Source organism: Abramis brama (genome assembly GCF_963993115.1).
Source record: "Abramis brama genome assembly, chromosome: 3".
Classification (NCBI taxonomy): domain Eukaryota; kingdom Metazoa; phylum Chordata; class Actinopteri; order Cypriniformes; family Leuciscidae; genus Abramis; species Abramis brama.
Genome location: NC_139965.1, coordinates 4281407 through 4304843, shown reverse-complemented (window position 1 = coordinate 4304843; position 23437 = coordinate 4281407). Strand labels below are relative to the sequence as shown.

Sequence of the window (23437 nt, the reverse complement as noted above, 5' to 3'; positions counted from 1 at the left end):
TCGTGTTGAATAATCCCTATTTCAAAAAACAGTGGAGTGTTCCTTTAATATTTCTCTTGTAGCCCATATGTAGTTCAGAAAATGAGAAGTCAAGAATTTCGCATTAAAAAAGCTATTTTTGAATTAAAGCTGCTCTTAATATTCATTGATGACTGCTTATTGCAGTGTTTGGACATATTATAGACTGTTAATAATTTTAATTACCGGCGTATAATTCATTGTATAATCAACCTAAATGTTTTCAAATCATTCACAATGAGGAGTAAGCTAGTCTATCTACTCTTTTATTATCCTCGCAGCACTTTATCAATTATCAATTTAATAATAATAATAATAATAATAATAATAACAATAATAATTGAAAATAGGCCCACATAAATTGGAAATGCTTAATCCTCTTGATATCGATAGCTGATGCTTTTGCCGATATCATGGTCTATCAGTGCAAACGGCATGCATGTTTCACACGTATAGTGTGAGCAGTCAATTCACAGCTCGATGATCGGACTGTATAGTGTGATCACATAAACCGTGAGCTTTGGCTGTACATCGCATGTGATCTACTCATACAGTGTGAGTAACAGGAGAGTGATTTAAAAAGCAGTTGAATAATAAACAAATAAAAACATTCTATTCAGCAGTTTATATATATATATATATATATATATATATATATATATATATATATATATATATATATATATATATATATATAGGCTACTTAAAGTGCAGCTAAAAGTGCAAAAGTGGTTATTTTTTTGTCTAGTTGGATCACAATCAAATTAGAGATCTCTGAGGGAGTTACAGTAAGCACTTTTTGTGCATATAAGGAAAGGTGGGAATGATTCCCCACAAAGACGATGATCTTTTCAAGTATTTTATTCTACATAGATTTAAATATTAGTGTTTTTGTAATGGTATTAAAAACCTTTACAAACAAAATGAAAAAGGGAAGAAAAAAAAAGATAGTACAGCTATGCAAGCAAAGCAAAAAATATACCTAACAGCCCATCAGATCTCTTGAATAGTCGATGCTACAAACTAGCATTATGTTCATTCACAAAACTGCACATTTCTTATTTGATTTATTAAATGATCATCAGTGGCACAAATGAGTCCTGTACACCTTCAATAATATCTCCTTAAATAGAAAAATTGAGTGTCATATGTTGAATTGGAAAATTAGTTTAAATGACTAGAAGAAAAAAAATCTGCTAACAAATCAAGTTCACTGAATACGGAGGATTAAGAGTGAACAGTCTCCCTTACCTTCTCCTTTTAAGGGTGTCTCCAGAGATGTAAGCGAATAATGCAGAAAAGCAGAGATATTTTCAGTCTGATATCCAGTGAGCAATCAATGAGTCCACCAAGACTAAATTTGTATATTTTTAAAGAATTTTCAGAAGAGTGTTAGAAAATGGCATTAGAAGACGCAACAAAATCATGATCATTCTTGGTGATTGCACTCACAATAAGGAAATAGTTTAATATTTGACTAAAACAACCTTTAAACTCATAAGTAGGGTGTGGGTGAATTTCTGATAAGATTAATTCATGATTGTACTGTGCCAGTTTTATTTTGTTGCGTTTAAAAGAAAAATATAGTTGGATTTAGTTTTACTGATTGTTCCTGTTGGTACTTTTATGTTGTATGCCCTTGTGATGATGCACCTCCATTGATGAAAGATGGACAAAATATCTAACTGTCACACAATGCATCAGGCTAGCTCATCAAATCATTCAAGTTGAAAGACAAACATACAAAAACAAAAGCCATTAAAACCTGTATCTCCTTCAAAATGAAAGACATTAAATTGGCTGTAAAGACACATTTCGATTTTCAAAAATACAACAGATTTTATATGGTAAAAAGGTAAATATTCAAACATACAAAAAAGTTTGTATGCTAATTTGTATATGTGCACATTACTGACCAGTAGTGAACCCAGAGAATCCATTATGCATGAGGACAAAACACACAGTAAATTATTTTCAGAGTGCATTTTGTAATTATTATAATCTTAATGACTCAGCTAAGGTAAATTTAACTCATTCACGTAAATATTCATAAACTGAATAGTCTATTTATCAGGTTCAAAGGTCATTTTGAAAGAAAATTAATTCCTTTGCACCCCCTTTGAACCCTGTCACTTTCATATGGAGTCCAAAGTTAACAGTCACTGAGTGTCAAATGATAAAATGAATGCAACATAATACGTTTAAACAGCATTAAGAGAATGAAAGTCACAGATATAAGTGAAGTCAGCATTATAACCCTGACCCTATGAAATTACAATCTAATATTACACATAATGTCATAAAAATCATATCCACATTTAAACATAGTTATTACCATAATCTTTGAAAATGCTTTAATATCAAATACAGATGATGGGAATTGACCAGAGTGTAACAGGCACAGCATGCAGATTAAGTTTCGTTTGGTGTGAAAACATGGCGGAAATAAGTGAGAGGTTTTTACAACCTTTACAACCGAGTGCTGATCGAGGGAAATTTCAATGTCATTTTCTTTTCATCCTCCCTCTGTGTAATGCCTAATAAAGTAGGGTTTATAAGGACAGCACCATCTACTGTCAGAGAGCGGATTTACAGTTTCATTCAGCCTGTCTGCCATTTTTGTTCAGACCAATGTGAAAATCACATACATTGTAAACAGCAGATGTAAAATAAGATGAAGTGCATTCGACAAATCTCAACACTTTGGAAAATAAGGGAGCCTATGTAGAATTGATAATGGAGCAGATGAAATACCTGTAATGCATCATTTTGACTCCTTTTCATAAAAATGATTTAAAGGATGAAATGTGAGGATTATCTTTTTTATAAAACTTTTTATTTTTGAACATGTAGTGCGTTAGTAGATAACAAGTGTGTACACATTATTTTAGCATTAAATTGTCTTTTCGGGTATAATTTTGTCAGCATGACATTGTATGCCAGGGTATGCGTCACACTGGAGGACAAACACGGATACATTTCTCACGTGGAGCTTTATTAGGGAATCCACAGGAGGAAATAAACAACAGTAACGAAGGGTACGCAACTTAACGAAACTGCCACTTAACTCCAACTCAAAGTCTCAGTTTCTTCCAGGATACAATACAAATCAAATGAAGAAGAAGATTCAGATGGATGAATGAATGAATGAATACAGAGTCTTGGACGAGACCAGACAAAGAAGTGATTGAGAGAGCGGTATAAGTAGTTGCAGATGATGATAATCAAACCTCTGGTGATTGTGAGCGGAGGGGACGTGCAGAGAGATCTGGTGCACTCGTGTCAGTATGATTCTCAATTTTAAGTCAAACTTTTATTAGTTTGCACTTGGTGAATGTGTTTTTTTTTCTTTTCTTTTTTTTCTTCTGTACACATTCTGAAATGCTGAAGTTATGTGTTTCTTTCTGTTTATAATTATTCAAAGTCTTCTGGAACTATACGAGAGCTTTGTGTGAAGACCACACCTGAATATAAGTTTTTGTTCAGCCATCACCCCTGTCTGCCAAATGCTAGCCTCTTGGGCAAACTTTGGCCAATAAAAGCTGCAAAGTAGTCCAGACCTAATGCCATCAGTCTGAAGGTCTGACTACGCCAGACTAGCCAAACACTAACATCTCATCAGACCTGTGCATTTATACATTTTAAAAGCCCACTGAAACATGTAGCATTATTCAATGTGTTGATTGAACAGCTCCTCTCCTTTTTCAAAATAGCCAATAGTGTTTAGTTGGTATAACAGCTCGGTCAGATGTGTTGAGCTCGATAAAGCTGCAGTTTCCTCCTAATCCCTTACCGTTTCTCCTCCTAATCTCCTCCACATCGCTTTAAAATACAGCATTGTGTGCAGAATTCAAATGGGTCCGATACGTTTTCTGGTCTGTGGCGACTCGATCATATGATCCGCTCTGTGCTATCGTGTCTCTGGATCGGAGCTACGGTGGTTATTAACTTCACTAACGTGAAACCAGACTTCATTTGCCCCAATGGAAAGCATATTTACACTGTCTGAATTGCTCCCTTTCCCCTATATAGTGCACTATGTGCCATTCACCATGTAGAAAATAGTAAATGTGTGAACAAGTGACAGATTTCAGCTGCAGCTTCGGTTTACAATGTAGGGGGCGGAGCTTCAGATTCTAGAGAACATTTGATTGGACAGAAAATCCAATGAGAAGATGAAGTGCAGAGTGATGTCATCAAAATCAATGATCCATATTGGCGGAAGTGAGAGACTGTGAGTTTTGAATGCTTATATCTTCTAAATGCGAATTTTGTCATTGTTTTTGAACAAACTAGCTTATAGATAACCATAAGGCTAACATATTCATACTAAAAGCTAAAAAACTTCCATTTGGATTTCCAGTGTTGGGAGGGTCTGTGTACCTTCGGATAATTTTTCTCGTTTTTGACTTCTATATGGAAAAACGAAGAAACCGTTCATTTATCACATATTCAACCCGTCTCACTAATATAAATAAACAAATCTTTCATAGTTTTTTCATATTTTTCTTCTCATCACACTTTGTTCTAATTCGTCAAATGTAAAAATAATAAAACCAAAATGGATAAACAGTTTGGCGGGAATAAAACGCTCCTTTCCGTTGATTGGTCAACTAAAGATCAAGCTGCGCTGTCATCAGTTCTTACTAAGCTCTAATATTCTCTAAGTGAGAGGAAGCCTGACAATGCCCAGGTGACAACCACAGGGGAGGCCTTCCAAGGAAATAGCCTGCAACGCTTGGCTATTTGTCTATGCCAAACACCGCTAGGAAACTGTAACTCAGCATATCCTACTCTAATATCAAGAGAAGTTAGCTCAACCTAGGCCATTTGAGGAGGCCATAGGGCCTACAACTCATTTTATTTGCCTAATGCAGAAGGCCTCCTCTTCCCTAGTGCGCCCCCACGACAGTCTGAGTCTGTCTGGAGCACGCTCCACAACACCCAGCAGCTCTTCATATGCGGGGCAGGGCTACCGATAGGGTTCAGATTAGAGGTCTGCACAGGCTTTAAACTGAAGCCCGAACCTGGCCCGTACCTGAAATCATTTAACCCGACCCGACCTGACCCGACCATTACTCCATCTGAGACCTCCATGACCTGAATCTCCTCTCCGAGAGGGACCCGAGTCACTGGGCTCAGGTGCCTGTCCCTCTTCCCTTTAGAAGATGGACAAACGAGAGCGGAGCATCCTTACAGGGAAACGCTCACAGTGCTTGCAAACAGTTCCCTCGAGAACTGCGAGAGCTTGCTCTTCTCCCAGACAATAAACGCAAGTCATTTAAACAACAGTCCCCCTGTAGTCAATAATTGTATCCCTTAAAACTCATCTTTGATCACCAAAATGACATATTTAGCTTGAATGTAACTCAACACCCTTGCCTCATTTAGTATATGCGGTTCTATGAATATGCAAATGAGCCCCGCCTCCACTCACTCACTCAGCTCAGAGATCCACTGGTTGACGATCACACGTTGATCTGATTGGTTACAAGGTAGTTTGTGACGTCAGAAACACCAGCGATTTCAAAGCGTGTTTTTGAGACTGTCTTTGGTTCACTGCAGTTTTAAGGAGGAAATACTCAGCAATGGTGTCGACTTATGAATTTACACATGGTTTGTCTTAAAGCATATTAAAAACACCACATAGACATATAAACAACATTAAAAACCACAGGGGTCTTAACACTTCACAACAATGATTTTGTAAAACTCAAATAAAGTTGTATAGTTGCTTGGAACAGGATAATGCTAAAGTACACTTTGTTATAAAGTTTAAGAATTTACTTTTTTTAACTAAACAAAACATTTACCTACCAGAACAATGCAGAGTTCCTATGCACATACACCTAAATGACACTTGGAAATGGAAATTATTTCAAAACCACTTGAATTTTCCAAACTTCATCAATAATGTTCTCTTTTCAGTTTCAGAGATTTTGGGCGACAAATTCTATACCCAGCCACTGATGCAAGTTAAGACAGGTGAACTTACTCCCCTGCTGATTTTACACACACTTTCTGTCTTTGTCTTGGTCTGTGTAACGCAGTTCGTTGTTATGGGAAGAAGGAGGCAGGAACCGGCGAACATTTAAAGACTTTAATGACATAAACAACAAAACAAAAGTAAAAGACAGCAGCCCCTCACGGACGACTGCTGTCACATAACAAAATATAAAAAACCACAACATAAGTCCAGGCCTGTCCTCTCTCGCTCTTCACTGTTGTCCGCTCCTCCGTGAGAGATACGAGACCGGTGCGTTGCGCAGGTGTCACTCATCAGAGTAATCACACCACCGGCCTCGTGCCGCTCTCTCACGGCCCTCGGCCTCGTCCTGCTCGCCACAGTCTGGGTATTTAAATAAATGTTGCAAAAGGCTCAGGGTGGTTCTGTTGTCATATCAGCCTGTATTCATCTTTTACTCTAAATTTCTGAGCATTTTTAACTCTAGTAGATTACATTAAATTCCATTTTACCACAAAATCTATAAAATGATCTATGAAAATCTAACCATTACTAAGTACTACTAATGGTACCAATCCAGCTTAGGTGGAGAATTGGGGCATGCCAGCTGAGCTTTTAGATCTATATATATATATATATATATATATATATATAGTATTTAGGCCTAGACATAATTCTGAACATAAAGGCCTATTACTACTTAAGAAAGACTGTCTTTTATAAGCATATGTCATGGATCTGGTTTTTCTTCTTCACTCTGTGTTGTGGTTTGCTCTATTGTAACGCAAAGTTGAGATGTTGTTGCCCAGAGAGAAAAACAACATGTGGTGTTGGAGGAAAAGATGCATGAGAGACGAGAGATGGTGTACAGTATTTTCCCCAGGTTTAATAAAATGACTTAAATGTCACACTCGTCCGCATACATGGGGATTGTGTGAGGAAAAGTATACAAATAAACATTCAACTCTGGTCACAAATATAAAGGGAAATAAAAAAAAGAGTACAAAAGTCGGTAGAGCAGTTATCTCTTCTCCTCACCTGTCAAATCTATTACTGACTCTCTACGCACATGCGCAGTTCTCATTTTACCTCAAATGATCATAACACTATGTTACACTATGTTCATGCAAACATTCCCGAGATGTGATGAACACCGACTGTATGACGGGCTCAATCTCTGGCCAAACTCCTAAACCCCCAATGAATGCACAAACACAAATGCTGGTTTATGTCATTCTGTTTAATCTTAAATGAAATAAAACGTCCTCTTAGTGGCTGTGTTTCACTGCAGGCATAACTCAGCCACAGTGCAATGCAACTGTTGTGTTGTGTCATCTTCCATCTAACTAATCATTTCTACAGTCCCCACACAAACCACACGAGGGCACCTCTACAACATGGAATTAACAACTGCTGCTGAATTCAGAAGAATTCACAATAAAACTGATTAAAATCATAACTCTGTTACACATATAAGCTACAGTATTTCCAAATTCTTCATTGCCATTGATTCATCTCTTGTGTTCTCTGCATTTGTTCATTGCTCACCAAGGAACAGTTTAGCTAGACCAGCTCTCAGATAACTCAGAGCGTCTTTGTTGGCTTCTTCAGCTTCAGCGGTTCTCCTCATTTCCTCCAGCTCTCGGACCCAGTCTTCTTTCCCAGCCTCCCTCACTCTGTGGATGAAGAAGTCCAGATGCTGAAGAGTGAAGGCCGAGTCTGGCTTTAATGCGATCTGAGACAGATGCTTGATGTTCTTGTAAGCATCGGACAGAATAATTGACTTTTGGTCCTCAATCTCCTTCAGATCTTGATCAAGATGATCTATTACAACTGAAAACCTCTTGAACTGTCTTTGAGCTTTTTCATAATCCTTTATTATGGAGTCAAATTCCAACTGCATGCTTGAGGTGACAAACAGTGATTTGTTCACCATTGTGTTAATTCTGGCTGAGCCATTAGCCCCTTTCACACAGAGATTCCAGAAAATACAAGGATAAAGTGAGCCGGGATTTGACCCGGGTTCGTTTGATTTTGGTTCATTCACACTGCGAGTGATTTTCCGGAATGAGAGAGTGCGTTCACACACGACCCGTAAAAATCCCGTAAAGACACGTGACATCGATGTGACTTGTAATGTCTCAGCAGCGTCTTAAGTTTGCTTATGAGCTGCGATTTCTCTCTCGAGAAACCAAGCTTGTCCATTTTGTTCTCTGATTCGATCATAAACTTGCGCATTACGTACCATTTCACAGCTGGCGAACGATCGTGGCATTATTACGGCTTTTGTTCACACAGCACGCGTTCCGAGACTGAACACGGCAATGTTACTAGGTCCCCAACCCGGCATCGATCCCGGCATCAATCCCGGGTCGTGTTTGCGTTCACACAGAAGGCACTCTGGCAATTTGCCGGCAATTTCCCGGGTTCAAAGCGCTGTGTGAAAGGGGCTATTATATATTTTATGTCCATCAAATTCCTGTTATCGCTTTTGCTTTTTATATTGATTATCGGCCTGTCTCTTTGTAAAAACTCTTGTTAAATAAAGCAAAAATAAATACAAAAATATTTTAAAGACATTGCAACTGCTTTTTGTCATTGGGTTTGTATTTCAGCCAAGCTATTTCATGTCCAAGTCAGCAGACCTCCTTATCTTCAGGTTAGTGACAAATAATTAGTGAAAGGATGCAAAAAGCACACATTAAATGTACAAATTGATTGTCTGTGACGTCATAGGCGGAGCGCCCTGAAGTACAAGAGGGTGCCCGTGGTACACATCATCAGTTTTTTTTGTCTCAATGAGCCGTTTGTTTGTTAGCGCGTTGAAGGTTGGATTATGGAAATCCCAAGCAAGTGCCTCCATGCCCCAGGTTTTTACACCTGAGGAGACACACAATTTGTGTGTTCTTTGCTTAGGAAAGGAGCAAGCAAGCAAGCAAGTGAGGATAGTGTATGTATTAAGTCTTCTCATCCTGCCAGCCCTGCACACGGGGAACTGTTAACCCTCTGAGGTCTGAGCTGTTTTCTGGGCCCTGGAAGTGTTCTGACATGCTCTGACATTTCTGGTTATTTCTGTTACTTGTGACATTTTCATGGCTAAAGTCTAATTACACTGTATTCAGCACAAACTCTGCTACGATAATATATCAGCAGCATGTATGTAAAAGTTTGTAGTTTTGAGATAATGACATTTATGCAGGGTTTGTGAAAATACAAAAACAAATTCTCACTGAAATAAGGCCATGAAACCCATACTGATTATTTCTTCACAAGACTTTTGAAAATTATATCACGTAGCCTAGAATATTTGCTCTAAAACTATGTGAAAATCACCCTGACTGCTCATTCAGATAAGACAATATATTGATTTAAAAATGTTACGACGTGTTTTGTGTGAAAAAGCTTTATGCGGAGGTCATTAATATGTATTGTTTTCACACCTGAGAAAGACAAAGACCCTCCCCTAACGGCCCTATTAGGAGCTATCAGGCCCTGTCATTCTGAGCAACCTTGCACAATACTGTAAATGAGGAGATTTAAAAAAGAATGGCTTTTAAATTGTTTGGATTTGTTTGGATTTATTTACAACACAACATAGTCCAAAGATACACACAACAAATGCCAAAAAAGCACTTATTGAAAACAATGATCCAAAGACAGAGACCTTTGTGCCATTCCTAAAAACATTGTACATACCTTTCATTTCCAAGGTGTTTGATTTTCACTTTACCATGTTCATGTTCACTGAAGTCCTCAGTGGCATCTGGGCCCTGAAAAAAAAAAGTGAACATACTGATATCAAGAGAAAGGCCTGCACGATTTTGGGAATAAATTTTAGATTTTTCTGGTTAAAATTGCTTTTTAAAATTCACAGAATACACACACACACACACACACAAATGTTTCCAACAATATATAATATAATGAACACCAGGTTTGTTGTGCCTTGTAGGCATAAGCTATGCGCAGTGCTGGATAAAATAACAATAACCTGTAGCAGTATAAATCTTCCAAAAGATTTCAGTAACAACTAAGCTAGAGAAAAATATATTGATTATCATGTTACTTCAAATGTTTCCATTCGTTATGATGATATGAAATGAGATAATAGTAAAAACATGAAGCCGTTTGCTTTTCAAACACGATCGCGCTGCAAAATATGATACATTCAAACGCGATTGTGCTGCAAAATATGATACATTCAAACGCGATCGCGCTGCAAAATATGATACATTCAAACGCGATCGCGCTGCAAAATATGATGCATTCAAACGCGATCGCGCTCAAATATAAAACATTATGGTTACCATATACATATCTACGTTTGAGCAGATATCCACAAACACAGTAACAGTAAACACGGGTCTAAATATTATAATATTCACCATATATCTAGCAACAGTTCAACTGCAATGTGAAATTTATGCAACAATAGCAAACTAATATGTAAGAATTTCTTACCTTATATCTTTCTTGTCTTCAAATCGCGTTCTTCTTCTTCTGATGTAAATCCAATGTAAGCTCAGGCGCGTCTAAAAGCAGAGACTTGTAAAGTGTTTTGGTGTTTTGTTTTTGAGGTAGGCCTAATGAGCGCGATTGCGTTCCATGTGGAGATTTGCATGTGAATCTCTTTTGCGCGAGTGGGCGTGGTAAATAAAAAAAATAATTAGGAAGCGTTTGAGAAGCTGGACATCTTGTTGGTTTTATACAAATTACTTAAACAGAGAATATTTGTTTTCAGTTTGAATCCGATCATTTAAAAGTACACACTTAAATGTTTATAAAGGTATTTGGCTCATAAATGTGTGACAAGTATTCGCTGAGTTTTGTTTCAGTTTATAGACGTGCTCAAGAAAAAAAAGTTCACCGCGACGGAGAGGCAGAACGCACACCCTGTTTATTTTCTTTATTTTACAAAAGCACAATGTTTTGATTTGATTGTAAGTGGACACATACAAAAGTAGAAATATCACAGATTCTTTTATTATATTTCTTTTTTCTGTATGACCATAAATGACGGAGTAATTTAAGTTTATAGTGCTACAATGTGGAGAAAATCCAGCAAAACGCGCCTGCGCGTTTGTCGACCTAAGAGGGTTAAAAGTCATGGCCCTCACCACAGCCAGATTGGATCTATTTGGGGGGCGTGAAAGATGGGAAGTCGTTCATGGTAAGCTGTACAGCGCTTACTTTTAGGCTATGTTTGTCCCTCCCCCATGAATCTTCCATTCCTTCCCGACCTTCACACTAGAGAAGTGAAGTCGTGGAAGAAGCCATATTCAGCCTGAATTCATCCATTTTATCATTTGAACAATGCAAATGTGGAAGGATTAGCTCCCAAGGTGAGTCATCTTCGTTGAAGGCTCGTGTCCGGCCATTTAGGTCGCTTCAGACCACTTTGCGGTTGAATGGCAGGGCATATGCGGTAGCAGGTTAGGCCAGGGGGCTTTGCACACTATGATGTGTGTTACAGACCTACCAGGCCAATCTACATAAAAGCATGGATCAGTGCGGTTGAGGCCATTGCTGAACTGCGCTGCACCACCAACTTTGCTCGCTGGGCTACCAAACAAACAGTCGCCTATCGATAGTTCGATGGTGGCCACAGAAAGGCATCTGTGATTGAACTTCGTGGACATCGGGGAGAAAGAAAATAAATTGCTCCTCGATGTTCCAGTTTCACCCTCAGAACTTTTTGGCACATTTGTCGAGGCAGTGGTTAGAAAATACATTCCTTACTGATCCAGATCCCCACCTAAAGCCTCTGGGGGTTCTAGCCCACCACAGTCCGAGGAACGGAGGCAGGGCAAGAAGGAGAGTATGGCCACTCACGCTCCTCCTTCGCAGAGGAGTCGAGTACAGAGGAGATGTGATGTGAGGAAGAAAAGACATGATCTTAGGGAAATGATTAATAAAAAGTGTTTTGGTAAAGACCTGAATACTGGTGAGAAATAACATCTCTCCCCTTCCCTCTTTCTTCTTGACTTTAACTCTCATATTGTGTTAGTTTAGAGCTTTATATGTATATATCGTCTGTTCGCCATCCCCTCTCCAGCAAAAAGATCTGGGTGGCACTATTAATGTTAATGTAAGAGAATGTAAGAGAAACACAAGTCTTAGGGTGCTTTCACACTTGGTTCAATTGCCTGTTCCGAACCCGAGTTCGATTGCTCCCCCCTTCACATGAACCGTACCCCAGAGACCACCTTTTTAAGAGGACTCAAGTACGGTTCGCGGGTGCGCACCCGAGTTCGGAAAACAGCGTTCACATCATCCAAACGAACCGAACTCTGACATTATTCAAACCCGGGTGCTCATCAAAAGTGCTAGTGTGAAAGCGCCCTTAGATGAAATAAACTGAAGATAAAAGAAGACATTAGATCTCACAAGATCTCAGCAGAGGATGATTAAACAACTCCACAAACAGCATTACCAGCTTCATTTATAAAAAAACCTTTATTTCTGTCATGTGTAGGGATGGGAATTGAAAACCAGTTCCACTCGAGAACCGGTTCTAAGTTTTATGAACCATCGATATTGTATGTCCTCGACGCTAACGATTCCTCTTATCCTCTTAATTTTTTTTAGCGGCCGCCAAATCGATTTTTTGTCCCGCCTAAGTCTTATTTGATCGGTGAGTAATGTAGTAGATGAACTGCTTCTCTTGTGACAGGGCGCATGTTTAACTGAAAGAACGAGCAGAGAGAGAGAGAGAGAGGTAAAAGGTTGGTAAAAGGTCGGCACCCCAACACTGCACGTTTTCTTTGTCTCCCTAATCAAACACACCTGATTCAACTCATCAGCTCATTATCACATGGGTTAATGAGCTGATGAGTTGAATCAGGTGTGTTTGATTAGGGAGACAAAGAAAATGTGCAGTGTTGGGGTGCCGGCAGGACAGGTTTGGGAACCACTGGTCTAGACGGTGGCAGCCTCCTCAGATCTTTCTATCGACACCGTTACCTCGCCCCAGTAAAGCAGAAGGAACTGGAAAACTTCTCTGTATCACACCTCTTCCATGTACGTGGAGTCGTTTAAACAGCATAGCTCAGCGGCCCCGGGGTGGGAGAAAGTGTTCAGCTGTAATTTAGAGTGGAAGGCAGAACCACAAATCCACAGTCATATGAATTCACCAGAACACTGCAAAAACTCACTCGTGCTCACTTCCACAATCAGACTGCAAAACTGAACAGACTCACGGTGCACCCAAGGCTGCATACGAGTATATTTAACACTGGTATTCACTGGCATCAAAGAATCAGAAAAGACGTTGGGGTTAATTTCTAGCTTCCAGACACATGACTCAGCCACCACATTAGACACTGCAAATCTTTATCTTCTCTTTAGAATTCAAAGGTGGTACTTAACTGCCCAAGGTTGTCTCAGTAATAGTCGGAAGGAAGAGGAGTCGTAACTCAGCCAAACTCACAGCGTGTCCTCTATAATCCTCGTTACTCATCCAAAGAATATGTATAGCTCTCCGCCCGCTTGCACTGATAGAAGTCTCCACACTCTCTGCACTGCTGTCTGTATTCCTCTGAGTCCACGACGACGAACGAAACTGTGTAAACTGTCTGTACACTTACAAAGTTCTCCATGCTTCGTTTTGCATGTAAGGACCCTCATTATGCTACTGTGTTAGTGTGAGGCTATTTTGAGCCTTGTTAGTGGTATTAACTAGCGATTTACTTTTACTTACACTGTGCCCCATATACTAGTGTCATAAGCTAATCTGTTTTTAGAGATAAAACTCTTTACATTCGATTATCATGAAAACGCATCCCAGAGAATGATAAAAAATATCTCAGGGTCCTAACAACTCATTTTACATATATGTATATGTGTGTTTGTATCAAGTGTGCTTGTGTGTGGGTGTGTCTCTCTCTCTCTCTCTCTCTCTGTGTGTAGAATAAAGTTCAACATAAGCTACTATCAATGAAGTGGAGTCTACGTTTTTTAATCAGTTTTAATTTGATAAACATGACACAATATACCAACACAACTACATGAAAGAATGTTTACTGTTATACAAAACTAATTTGTGAGCTTTAGAGGAACTTAAGGTGTTCGAAATAAACACGAAACACACGTCATCGTTGTCATGCAAGGCAAGGCAAGTTTATTTATATAGCACATTTCATACACAATGGCAATTCAAAGTGCTTTACATAGAAGAAATTAAAATAATAAAAAGAAATAAGAATAATTAAAACGGTTTAGAAAAATAAAATACAGTACAGTACAAACAGTCGAACGAACATCGGCACAGTGCTCAATCAGTAAATGCATAGCTAAACAGAAGTGTTTTGAGTCTGGATTTGAATGTAACTACTGTAGGAGCACGTCTGATCTCCTCTGGAAGCTGGTTCCAGCTGCGGCTGGCATAATAGCTAAAAGCGGACTCGCCATGCTTAGAGTGAACCCTTGGTATTTCTAGCTGATATGATCCTAATGATCTGAGTGATCTGTTGGGTTTATATTCAGTGAGCATATCTGCAATTTTGGAGCTTAGGTGTTGCCGACTTTATACTTTATTATATACCAGTTTATATACCATTTATATAGCCAGTGTAAAGACCTGAGGACTGGTGTGATATGTTCATATTTTCTGGTTCTGCTCAGCGTTCTGTATGAGCTGCAACTGTCTTATGGTCTTTTTGGGAAGGCCAGTGAGGAGTCCATTACAGTAATCCACCCTGCTGGTGATGAAAGCATGCACAAGTTTCTCTAAGTCTTGTCTGGAAACAAAGCATCTAATTCTTGCAATATTTTTCAGATGATAGTATGCTGATTTAGTTATTGCTTTGACATGACTACTGAAACTAAGGTCTGACTCTAGTGTCACACCAAGATTCCTGACTTGATGTTTAGTTGTTTGACCCCTAGAGTGAAGGTATGCGTTCACCTTGAGAACTTCATCTTTGTTTCCAAACGCAATGACTTCAGTTTTGTCTTTGTTTAACTGAAGAAAGTTTTGACACATCCAACTGTTGACTTCGTCAATGCATTGGCACAGGGAATCAATGGGGCTGTAATCGTTAGGCGATAGGGCTAAGTAGAGCTGTGTGTCGTCTGCATAGCTGTGGAAAGCAATTTGGTTCTATGCGGTGAATCCGGCCAATCGTGGAACAGCTGTGTCGTCATCAGCCCACGTGCAGCCGCTCTTGAGAAGCTGTGCTGGATGAGTTCTCCGGCTACTCTCGGATCGCTCTCGCGGTACTTTGATGGCACACGTCACAGTCACGTGGCGTCGGCGCTGTATCAAGTCGGACAAAATTTCTAACCGGCATGCACTGCTTCAAGTCAGCCGGCGATCGGTCTGCACAGAGCTGCATGAAGTCGAACAAGCCTAATGGTTGCCTTTGAGCCTTGTTGACTTTGTGCTTTATGCCTTTGTGCTTTGCGTTCGTACCATTTGATGCCTCTAAAGAGAAAAGATTAAAGAGAAACTGAGTGTCACTGATTATGTTGTTGACACCCCAAATCGTAAGAAAAAGTCACGCGTCTGTCATATCAATATGCTGAAGGCTTATGTGACGCGCTCTAACTCTGAGACTAAGATCCATGTTGTCACTGTCGCTCCAGTAAATGTATCACCCTCTGAATATTCACCAGAGACTGATGGTTTGAAGATGAACAGTGCCGCGTTCTCAACCGCATGGTTGCCAAATTCAGAAACTCTGTTGAACTTTGCAACAAAATTGTCGCACTTGTCCATATCTGCCCAGACTGGCATCCTAAATTTGGTAAAGAGGTATCCGACTTTGTTCAGTGACTCGCCAACAACTACACACGTGCTAAAACACGACATTGATGTAGGTTTACATGCACCCGTTAAACAAAGTGCTTATCGAGTAAATCCACTTAAGAAAGAACTGATGAAGCAAGAAACTCAGTATTTACTTAAACACAACTTGGCAGCCCCTAGAAGTATTTCTACAATACCGGGTCATGCCTTTTGGCCTTCAAAATGCTGGAGCCACCTTTCAGCGGTTAATGTCTATTGTGTTATCCAACATTGTGAAATTTTTTAGATGATGTTGTGTGTTATGCTAGCACTTGGCGAAGAACATCTTAAAATCTTACAGGAAGTGTTCAAATGGCTTAGACATGCTAATCTTACCTTGAATCTAGCAAAATGCGAATTCGGTTGTGCTACAGTCACATATTTGGGTAAGGAGGTCGGTAGTGGTCAGATTTGCCCTTTGAACTCAAAGATTCAAGCTGTCCTTGATTTTCCGATCCCAAATAATCGAAAAGATCTCCGTCGATTTCTCGAAATTACAGGTTATCATCACTGTTTTTGTAAGAACTTCTCATCTGTAGCCAGTCCTCTTACAGAATTACTGCGTAAAGCAGTTTATTTTAAGTGGACTTCTGAGTGTCAATCCGCTTTTGAAGCGCAGAAAACTCTGCTCTGTAGTGCTCCTGTACTTGTTGCCCCCTATTTTGAAAAAACGTTCCTGATAGAAGTTGATGCTAGTGGTACTGGTGTCGGTGCGGTTTTATTGCAGACCGGTGAAGATGATTTGAATCATCCGATCATTTTTTTTTCGAAAAAGTTTCTCAAACATCAAATGAACTACAGTACTACAGAGAAAGAGGCACTTGCATTAATTCTTGCCTTGCAACACTTTGAAGTGTATATTGGATTGAGTGTACAACCTGTTACCATTTTCACTGATCATAATCCTCTTATGTTTCTCCAACAAATGTCTAATAACAATCATCGGTGTAAGAACATTAGCTCAAATGATATATAGGGAATTTTAATAATTAATCAGGGATTATATATATATATATATATATATATATATATATATATATATATATATACTGTATATATATATATATATATATATATATATATATATATATATATACTGTATATATATATATATATATATATATATATATATATATATATATATATATATCATATTACAGTTACATAAAAAAAAATATTGAAGCTGAAAAATAGATCAATTGTATATATCAATAACCCATCACAATGAATTATAATTTACTCATTAATATATCAACTGTCCATTCTTCAGATCAATTATCGGAATAACTTTTAATGGAAATTAATGTAATTATCGAACAGTTGTTTGTCCAGCAAACGGCCGTAAGATTAACCTATCAATTTCTCAATGAAGTTATCACTTCTTATAATTCAAGGAAAGTCGATTTCTGGCCCTGAAAATTGAGGGTTGGAATCCCTTTGATGCGGCCGAAGTAAGCAGAGAAGAAGCTATAATGTTCTCTAGAGAGGCTCGCAGAGTTGTAACAGTGTCAGAAAGCGATCTAATCCCAGCCATGTCGGAGCCATGACGGTAATTTAGATTGTCGAGAGTCCTGATTTACATTTCTGAGTTCAGAGTGTAAAAGCAGAAGGAATGTGCATTGTGTACAAAGAGAGAGAGAGACAAGAAATCATGATTATAGTCCATTCGTTACATCGGTTAATGCGATGGTCTCTGATTTGTCAAAGCTACAATATGAAAATATGTCATAAAAAAGGTATCGAAAATGTTATTGCTGACTCATTTTCCCGTGTCAACCAGTAAAACATTATGTTTTATTTTATGGGTGGGGGTGTTAGGACCCTGAGATATTTTGTGTGTTTGTATCAAGTGTCCTTGTGTGTGGGTGTGTCTCGCTCTCTCTCTCTCTCTCTCTTATTAACCTGTGGAAAACTGTGATTGGACCTGCTATGCACCTGACCTGGATATAAGGGCCGCCCCTGACACACAATGGTTGCCTTTGAGCCTCGTTGACTTTGTGCTTTGCGTTCGTACCATTTGATTGTGCTTCTCTTCACCTTGTTCGTTTTGCCACTATTTAATTGAGTAAGAGTGTCGTGCCAGAGAGATTATTAGTGTTTAGTGAAACTGTGAGTGAGTGTTTGTTGAGTGTAATCCTACTTCTGGGTTTCTCCTATATCTGATTGACTACGCCTTGGATTCTGATTCTAACTTGTTAACCTGATACTTTTTAAATAAGTGTGTAAATATTCTTGTATATTTACCACATTAAGGGATGTAGGGGGTTTGATGCCAATTTATTTGTATTTATTTTTCCACTTTGTTTATGGATAAGGGAGTTAGGCAAGTTAAACTGTATTTTCATTTTTCTTTCTTTTGTCTAAGGTCATTTAGGTTTCTAAAAGAAGATTGTTTTTTTTGTTATTTTGGCCTTCTCTGCCCCTGACGCTAACCCTTCATGGTAAATAAAATTCATTATTCGTCATCTCTCTGGTAGTGTGACTCTCATCCTTTTCCTGTTGTGGCTGACCCATAGTGGTCGTAACAGAGTGTAATGAGATACTATAATAATATTTGCTATATTTACCTCTATGCTGCGTGTAAGAGTGCATATCAAACAGGTTTAGGTTTATTTTGCTATAATGATTATGGATTTAGAGAAGATAACTTGTGTCAAGTGTAATGTGTCCAGTGTCATTTGGATATGCGTAGATGTTTGCACTACAAGACATATTGCTGTTTTTGATACTTGTTTAAGAAAACTGACACTAGTACACTGCAAAAAAATATATCATCAATAATTTAGGACCTCATATATTTTGACATTAACTCATCAAAATAATTTGAGCAGTTATTGTTTTCTGGAAACTTATGACTTAAACGTCACTACATTTAAAAGACTAATGTCTTTTCACTTCAGTACATTTCTATCAAGGTCCTAGGTGAAAGTTGTTTCTTTGAAGCAGTTATGAAAGTCAGTGGATGTTTTTTTTGTTTTTTTAAGCAGACAGCCTAGCCTGTTAGTACGCACTCTTGTCTTGATCTCTAAGAAGAGTTCATCTTCAAATGAAGCAGCAAGCATATAGTCATTGTCCGCCTGACTGAAAATCAATTTGCCCACATCGGTGCCTGTTGATCTGACAGGAGACTTGTTTTGTTCACCTGACAACCATACTTTCTGTCAAGCCTCTGCCAGACCATATCCAGGCCCACAGCTGGATTATTTACATGAACAGCTCGGATACGTTCGGATGCTGTAGTGACTCCCCACCAATCCACTTGATTATGAGATCTAACTCTTCACTAGGTTTGAGATTCAACCCCTCTACACTCTTAGAACAAATGTGTAGAAAAATGACACAAATTATGTGTAGCACTCTAGATTACACATGTTGTGTTAATATTAGATAAAAATGTGTTGTAAGAATTCAGATGTTTTACACGTAGTAATGTGTAGTTTTAAAATTAACACAACCTGTGTATTTGTTCACAACATCCAACACAACATGTGTAGAATGATCTTTACAGATTAGATTTACACACTCTTGTGTCAATTTTTTTATTTTTTATGTGTGTCAGCTATTGCCCATTTTTAAATTATACACAACCCTGGTAAAATGAACACCCGCCAAGTGCGCCAACCCTCCAAATGCGGGTAAAAAAAATATGTAAAAATCAACAGAGGCGGATAACGCTGTAGAATCACCAGCCAATTTGGCAAATTACTTAATACTCTTTGCGGGGTAAATTCAAGCCAAATCTGCGCAGACTGTTGCTATGTCCGAGCTACACCATGCATGTTCTCACACACGCAGTGAACAATACATCGCGGAGCAGAGAGCACGCTGACAGACAGGACAGACCAGCTTACTTTTAATATGAAACAAAGTCTCATTTGGTCATTTCAAACATTTAAACTTTCAGATTTTGTCATTTTTTAATGTAAACAATAAATACAGTTCTGTGGCTCTTTAATGTGTCGGGCAGATCGCTGTAGAGTATCAGTTTAAGCTGCTCGTTAACCGATCATCTCTTCCTTCTAGTTAATTTGTTCGTTGTATGTTCTAGTAGAATGTTGTTAACCGCGTAAAGACGTGTACCAGGGGCGGCTGGCCAAAGAAGAAGCACCCCCAGAAAGGAGGGTCTCTGGAGCAGTTTAGCCAATTGCTGATTTTAGATATAAATGTTTGACATAAACTATAGCCAATCAGCGAGCTCAAATCTAGTCAGCTATGGGCGCTTCGCTCAGCGCCCCAAGCTGCGCGCAAAATGGCGGAAGGCGGATTATGATTGGTCGGATCACCTGTCATTCAAACTCCTTGCCTGTGAGTGAAAAAGCCCAGCAACTTTTTTTTATCGGCTGCCATTTTAAAATTCACAAAACGACTGCGTATCTGCGATGAGAGACGGAGGAGACAAGTCGTTTGGTGATTGCTAATAAGATTCTTAAGGTAAGTTGTACTTGAAGTCATTTTTACTTTTATTTATGAGCGAAAACTTGATTTTCTGCTGCTGATAATGTGTACTAGGTTTAGTTTGGTTTCTAAGCGAACTTTTGAGGGCACAGTCAGATATTTGCAAAACTTCGCGGGCAAAAATGTTAATTGGCAATAACTGTCCATAGTCAATAGCGTAACACAAAGCACACATGATAAAAAATGTTAGAATAAGTGGTTTTCTGAATAAACTATTAAAATGCCTGGATTTTGCAGACAAAGTTAAACCAAGAAATATTAGGCTGTTAATTTTCTCCCTTATTTTCTCAATATTAGCTTTAGACGTCGCTAATGAAAAGTGAAATTGTGCCAGTAATGACAAAATAAAACGGTGTAATTGTGGTTTACGTGGTATTGGTTATGTTGTAAAATCGACGTTAACGGCTATGTGGAAATATTTTGGCGCCATTTTAGCTGCAGGCTGGTAACTTAGCCTAAATGTTAACGTTAACTCAAATTTAATGCAAAATAATTCTGAAAAATTATAATGGCGCGAAAATTCAAATGATTGCTTAATTGTGCTGGGGCTCACGGCCTCTCAACTGTCAGAACAGTTCCATGTAGCCTACACCTGGCCCAAAATGTAGCTCATGTGGCCTAGATATTGTGTTAGAAAGGTAAAAAATAGATCTTAGAAAAGGTAGTTCAGATTTGTAAGGATATCAGCTAATTCTATGTGTAAATTTTTTGTAAAAATCAATATATATATATTTTATGCTGTATTATGTCTAATATTTTTTTTATTACACAGCAAATGGACCCATCTGAAGATGACCCTGGGCCAGTGACTCCTGGGTCTTTAGGCACTGGACAACGGACCAAAGCTGTACTTGTTTGTATCTATAAAGACAATACAGAAACATGTAAAAAGATTTTTCACATCTGTGATGCTTCAGAACTTTTGGAAAACTGTTACTCAGAATTTCCCCATCCTGTTCAGTTAGAACGGTTTCTGAAATTTAACAAAGACTTCAATGACTACATTGATTGTGACATCACCACAAATGTGCAAGAATATGACAAATTTCAAGTTCAGGTTGCCACTGTGGTCACCCTACAAGTCATCCCCATTCAGCCTCCCCAGTTTGAAAACATTCAGGTAAGCACTGCAGTAAAACTCTCACTAAATAATTGATTTCTACTAAATCAAAAACTCTGAACAACTTTTGATCTGTTTATTTGATTAGACGGAAGACTCTCCACCGTTACAGTCCTTACTGACCAAGAAGGCATCTGATATAATGGCTGAATATCATCGCACAGGCATGCTATCTACAAGGGGAAGAAAAAAGATTATCGCTATCAGCGTCTGTGATCTTGTTGCAAAAAGTGGATTGTAAGTTTGTTTTAAGGACATATTCGAATCATTACTATGTAAAGTGACATGTAGCATAAAGGTGGGGGGATATTTATTAGGGTTGTAACGATATTCAAACCGAACCAAAAAAAAACGCGATACGTATCATGATACTCTCATGGCGTGAGGATGCCCCTCCCCCTGCTACCCCGGCCCAGCCCTGCCTAACCACCATTAACACCATATAATAGCAAGATCCGTGTTTTGTTACTTTCGATAATAAGCAAGGTGTAATCTTTCAAATTTGATCACAAAATTCAAACAGTAAATGCTGTTTTGTTGCTCTTTAGGGCTGTTTACACCTGACCACTTAATGCGTTTTCTTAGATGCATTTACACTTGTCCAGTTTCATCTAGAATGTGGCCCAGACCACCTCTTGATGTGGTTTGAGCGATCGGATTCAAGTCCGTCTCGAATGCGTTTCGGAGGGCATTTACACTTGGTCATTTCAGGATATGATAGCTATCACAGAAAACGCATGAAGTTGCCAGGTGTAAACAGCCCCTTTGATGTGGCGTGACAGATCACTGTAGCTCCTCAAAAAAAAGTGGCAGCGCGAAGTGTGAGTAAACACGATTCTCCTCCTCAGTTATAGAATAAACATGAATGGACACCTGAAGGTATGTTAAAAGATACAGTATACTTACTGAAAGACATAACTTGCGTAGTCAATCGATCAGTTTTTCAGCAGCGGAAAAACGTCAATAAACAGCTTAGTTTGTCACATACAGATGGTAACCAACCAGAATGCCTATTACCGCCACGCCAGCCACCGCTGCAAATCTACCACGGCAAGAATAAACCAGTCGCATTTCGCGACATTCGCGAAATGACTGCCAGGTGGCGCAAAGGGATATTGTGCAAAACAGCAGCAATTGCTGCATTTTTTCAACTGCCGTAAGTGGGGTTAATGTCAATTAACATTAAGGATGAAATACTACAACTATGGTAAACAGAATAGAACATTTTATAAGGCCAGAAAAATAGAATAACAAGTTAAAAATAGAGACGATTATAACCTGTAGGCTATTTCATATTGTAGGCCTAGACGTCGGTGAGCGACACGCCTATTCCCCGGTCAGCAGCACGATTAAAAACACACACAAAAACAAATTTGATACCAAAAATAACAAACAAAATTAAATTATGTGCAATGAAGCTGATTATTTGTACTATTCTATTGAAGAACGAGACGAATGAAGAGCGCTCCTCGCTCGTGTGAGTGAACACACATTGGAACGTTTGGGCATTTCTCAACCAGTAAAGTCATAGCCGAGTGGTAGAACGTACGTTACGATCATTTAGATGACACGGGTTCAAATCCCGAACCAACTTGGACTACTGACATTTTTATATTAGCCTATTAATGCATTTTATAGCCTATTATTGATGCAGAGAGATTTGTCTAGTTCTAAAACATTAAACGCTACACATTATTTAACTGCATGTTATTAAATTGTAACTTTTAATAGTAATTTTTTCTTGCATGTGTATCATGTTTTTGTCTCAAACAGTTACCCCTGTACAGCTGACAAGTTGAATTTAGCCAAATCTTTAATTGCAGTGTTCCCCTCTCTAAGTCTCAGCATTGCTGAAGAGAATGAAGGATATGTAAGTATTAACATTTAATCTAGCATAATTTAGCTCATATTAGTTCTGCTGAAATGTGTATTTTATTGGCCAAAGTGTGTTGTTCACAAACTTTCAATAAAATGTGTTTGTAGGAGCATCTGTATGACCCTGTGTCCCATAAAGGATTCATTGAAATGAAGCTTCGAAATATGAGGCGGCATCTTGAAGAGGGACAGCGACGCTACCAGAGAAGACGTAAAG

At 38.6% G+C, this 23437-nt stretch overlaps 1 protein-coding gene across 1 annotated transcript in view; it reads right to left on the bottom strand.

The window, feature by feature from the left end:
• Positions 1-4878: 4878 nt before the first annotated feature.
• The window catches only part of LOC311079857 (uncharacterized protein), a gene marked incomplete at both ends in the record, with an annotated part of 34898 nt that continues 16339 nt past the window's right edge, over positions 4879-23437 (bottom strand). Inside the window, 2 exons of the mRNA XM_084109584.1 lie at positions 4879-5177; positions 7532-7832. Of these exons, the coding sequence (XP_083965710.1) occupies positions 4879-5177; positions 7532-7832 (600 nt within the window). The remainder of the gene's footprint in view (positions 5178-7531; positions 7833-23437) is intronic.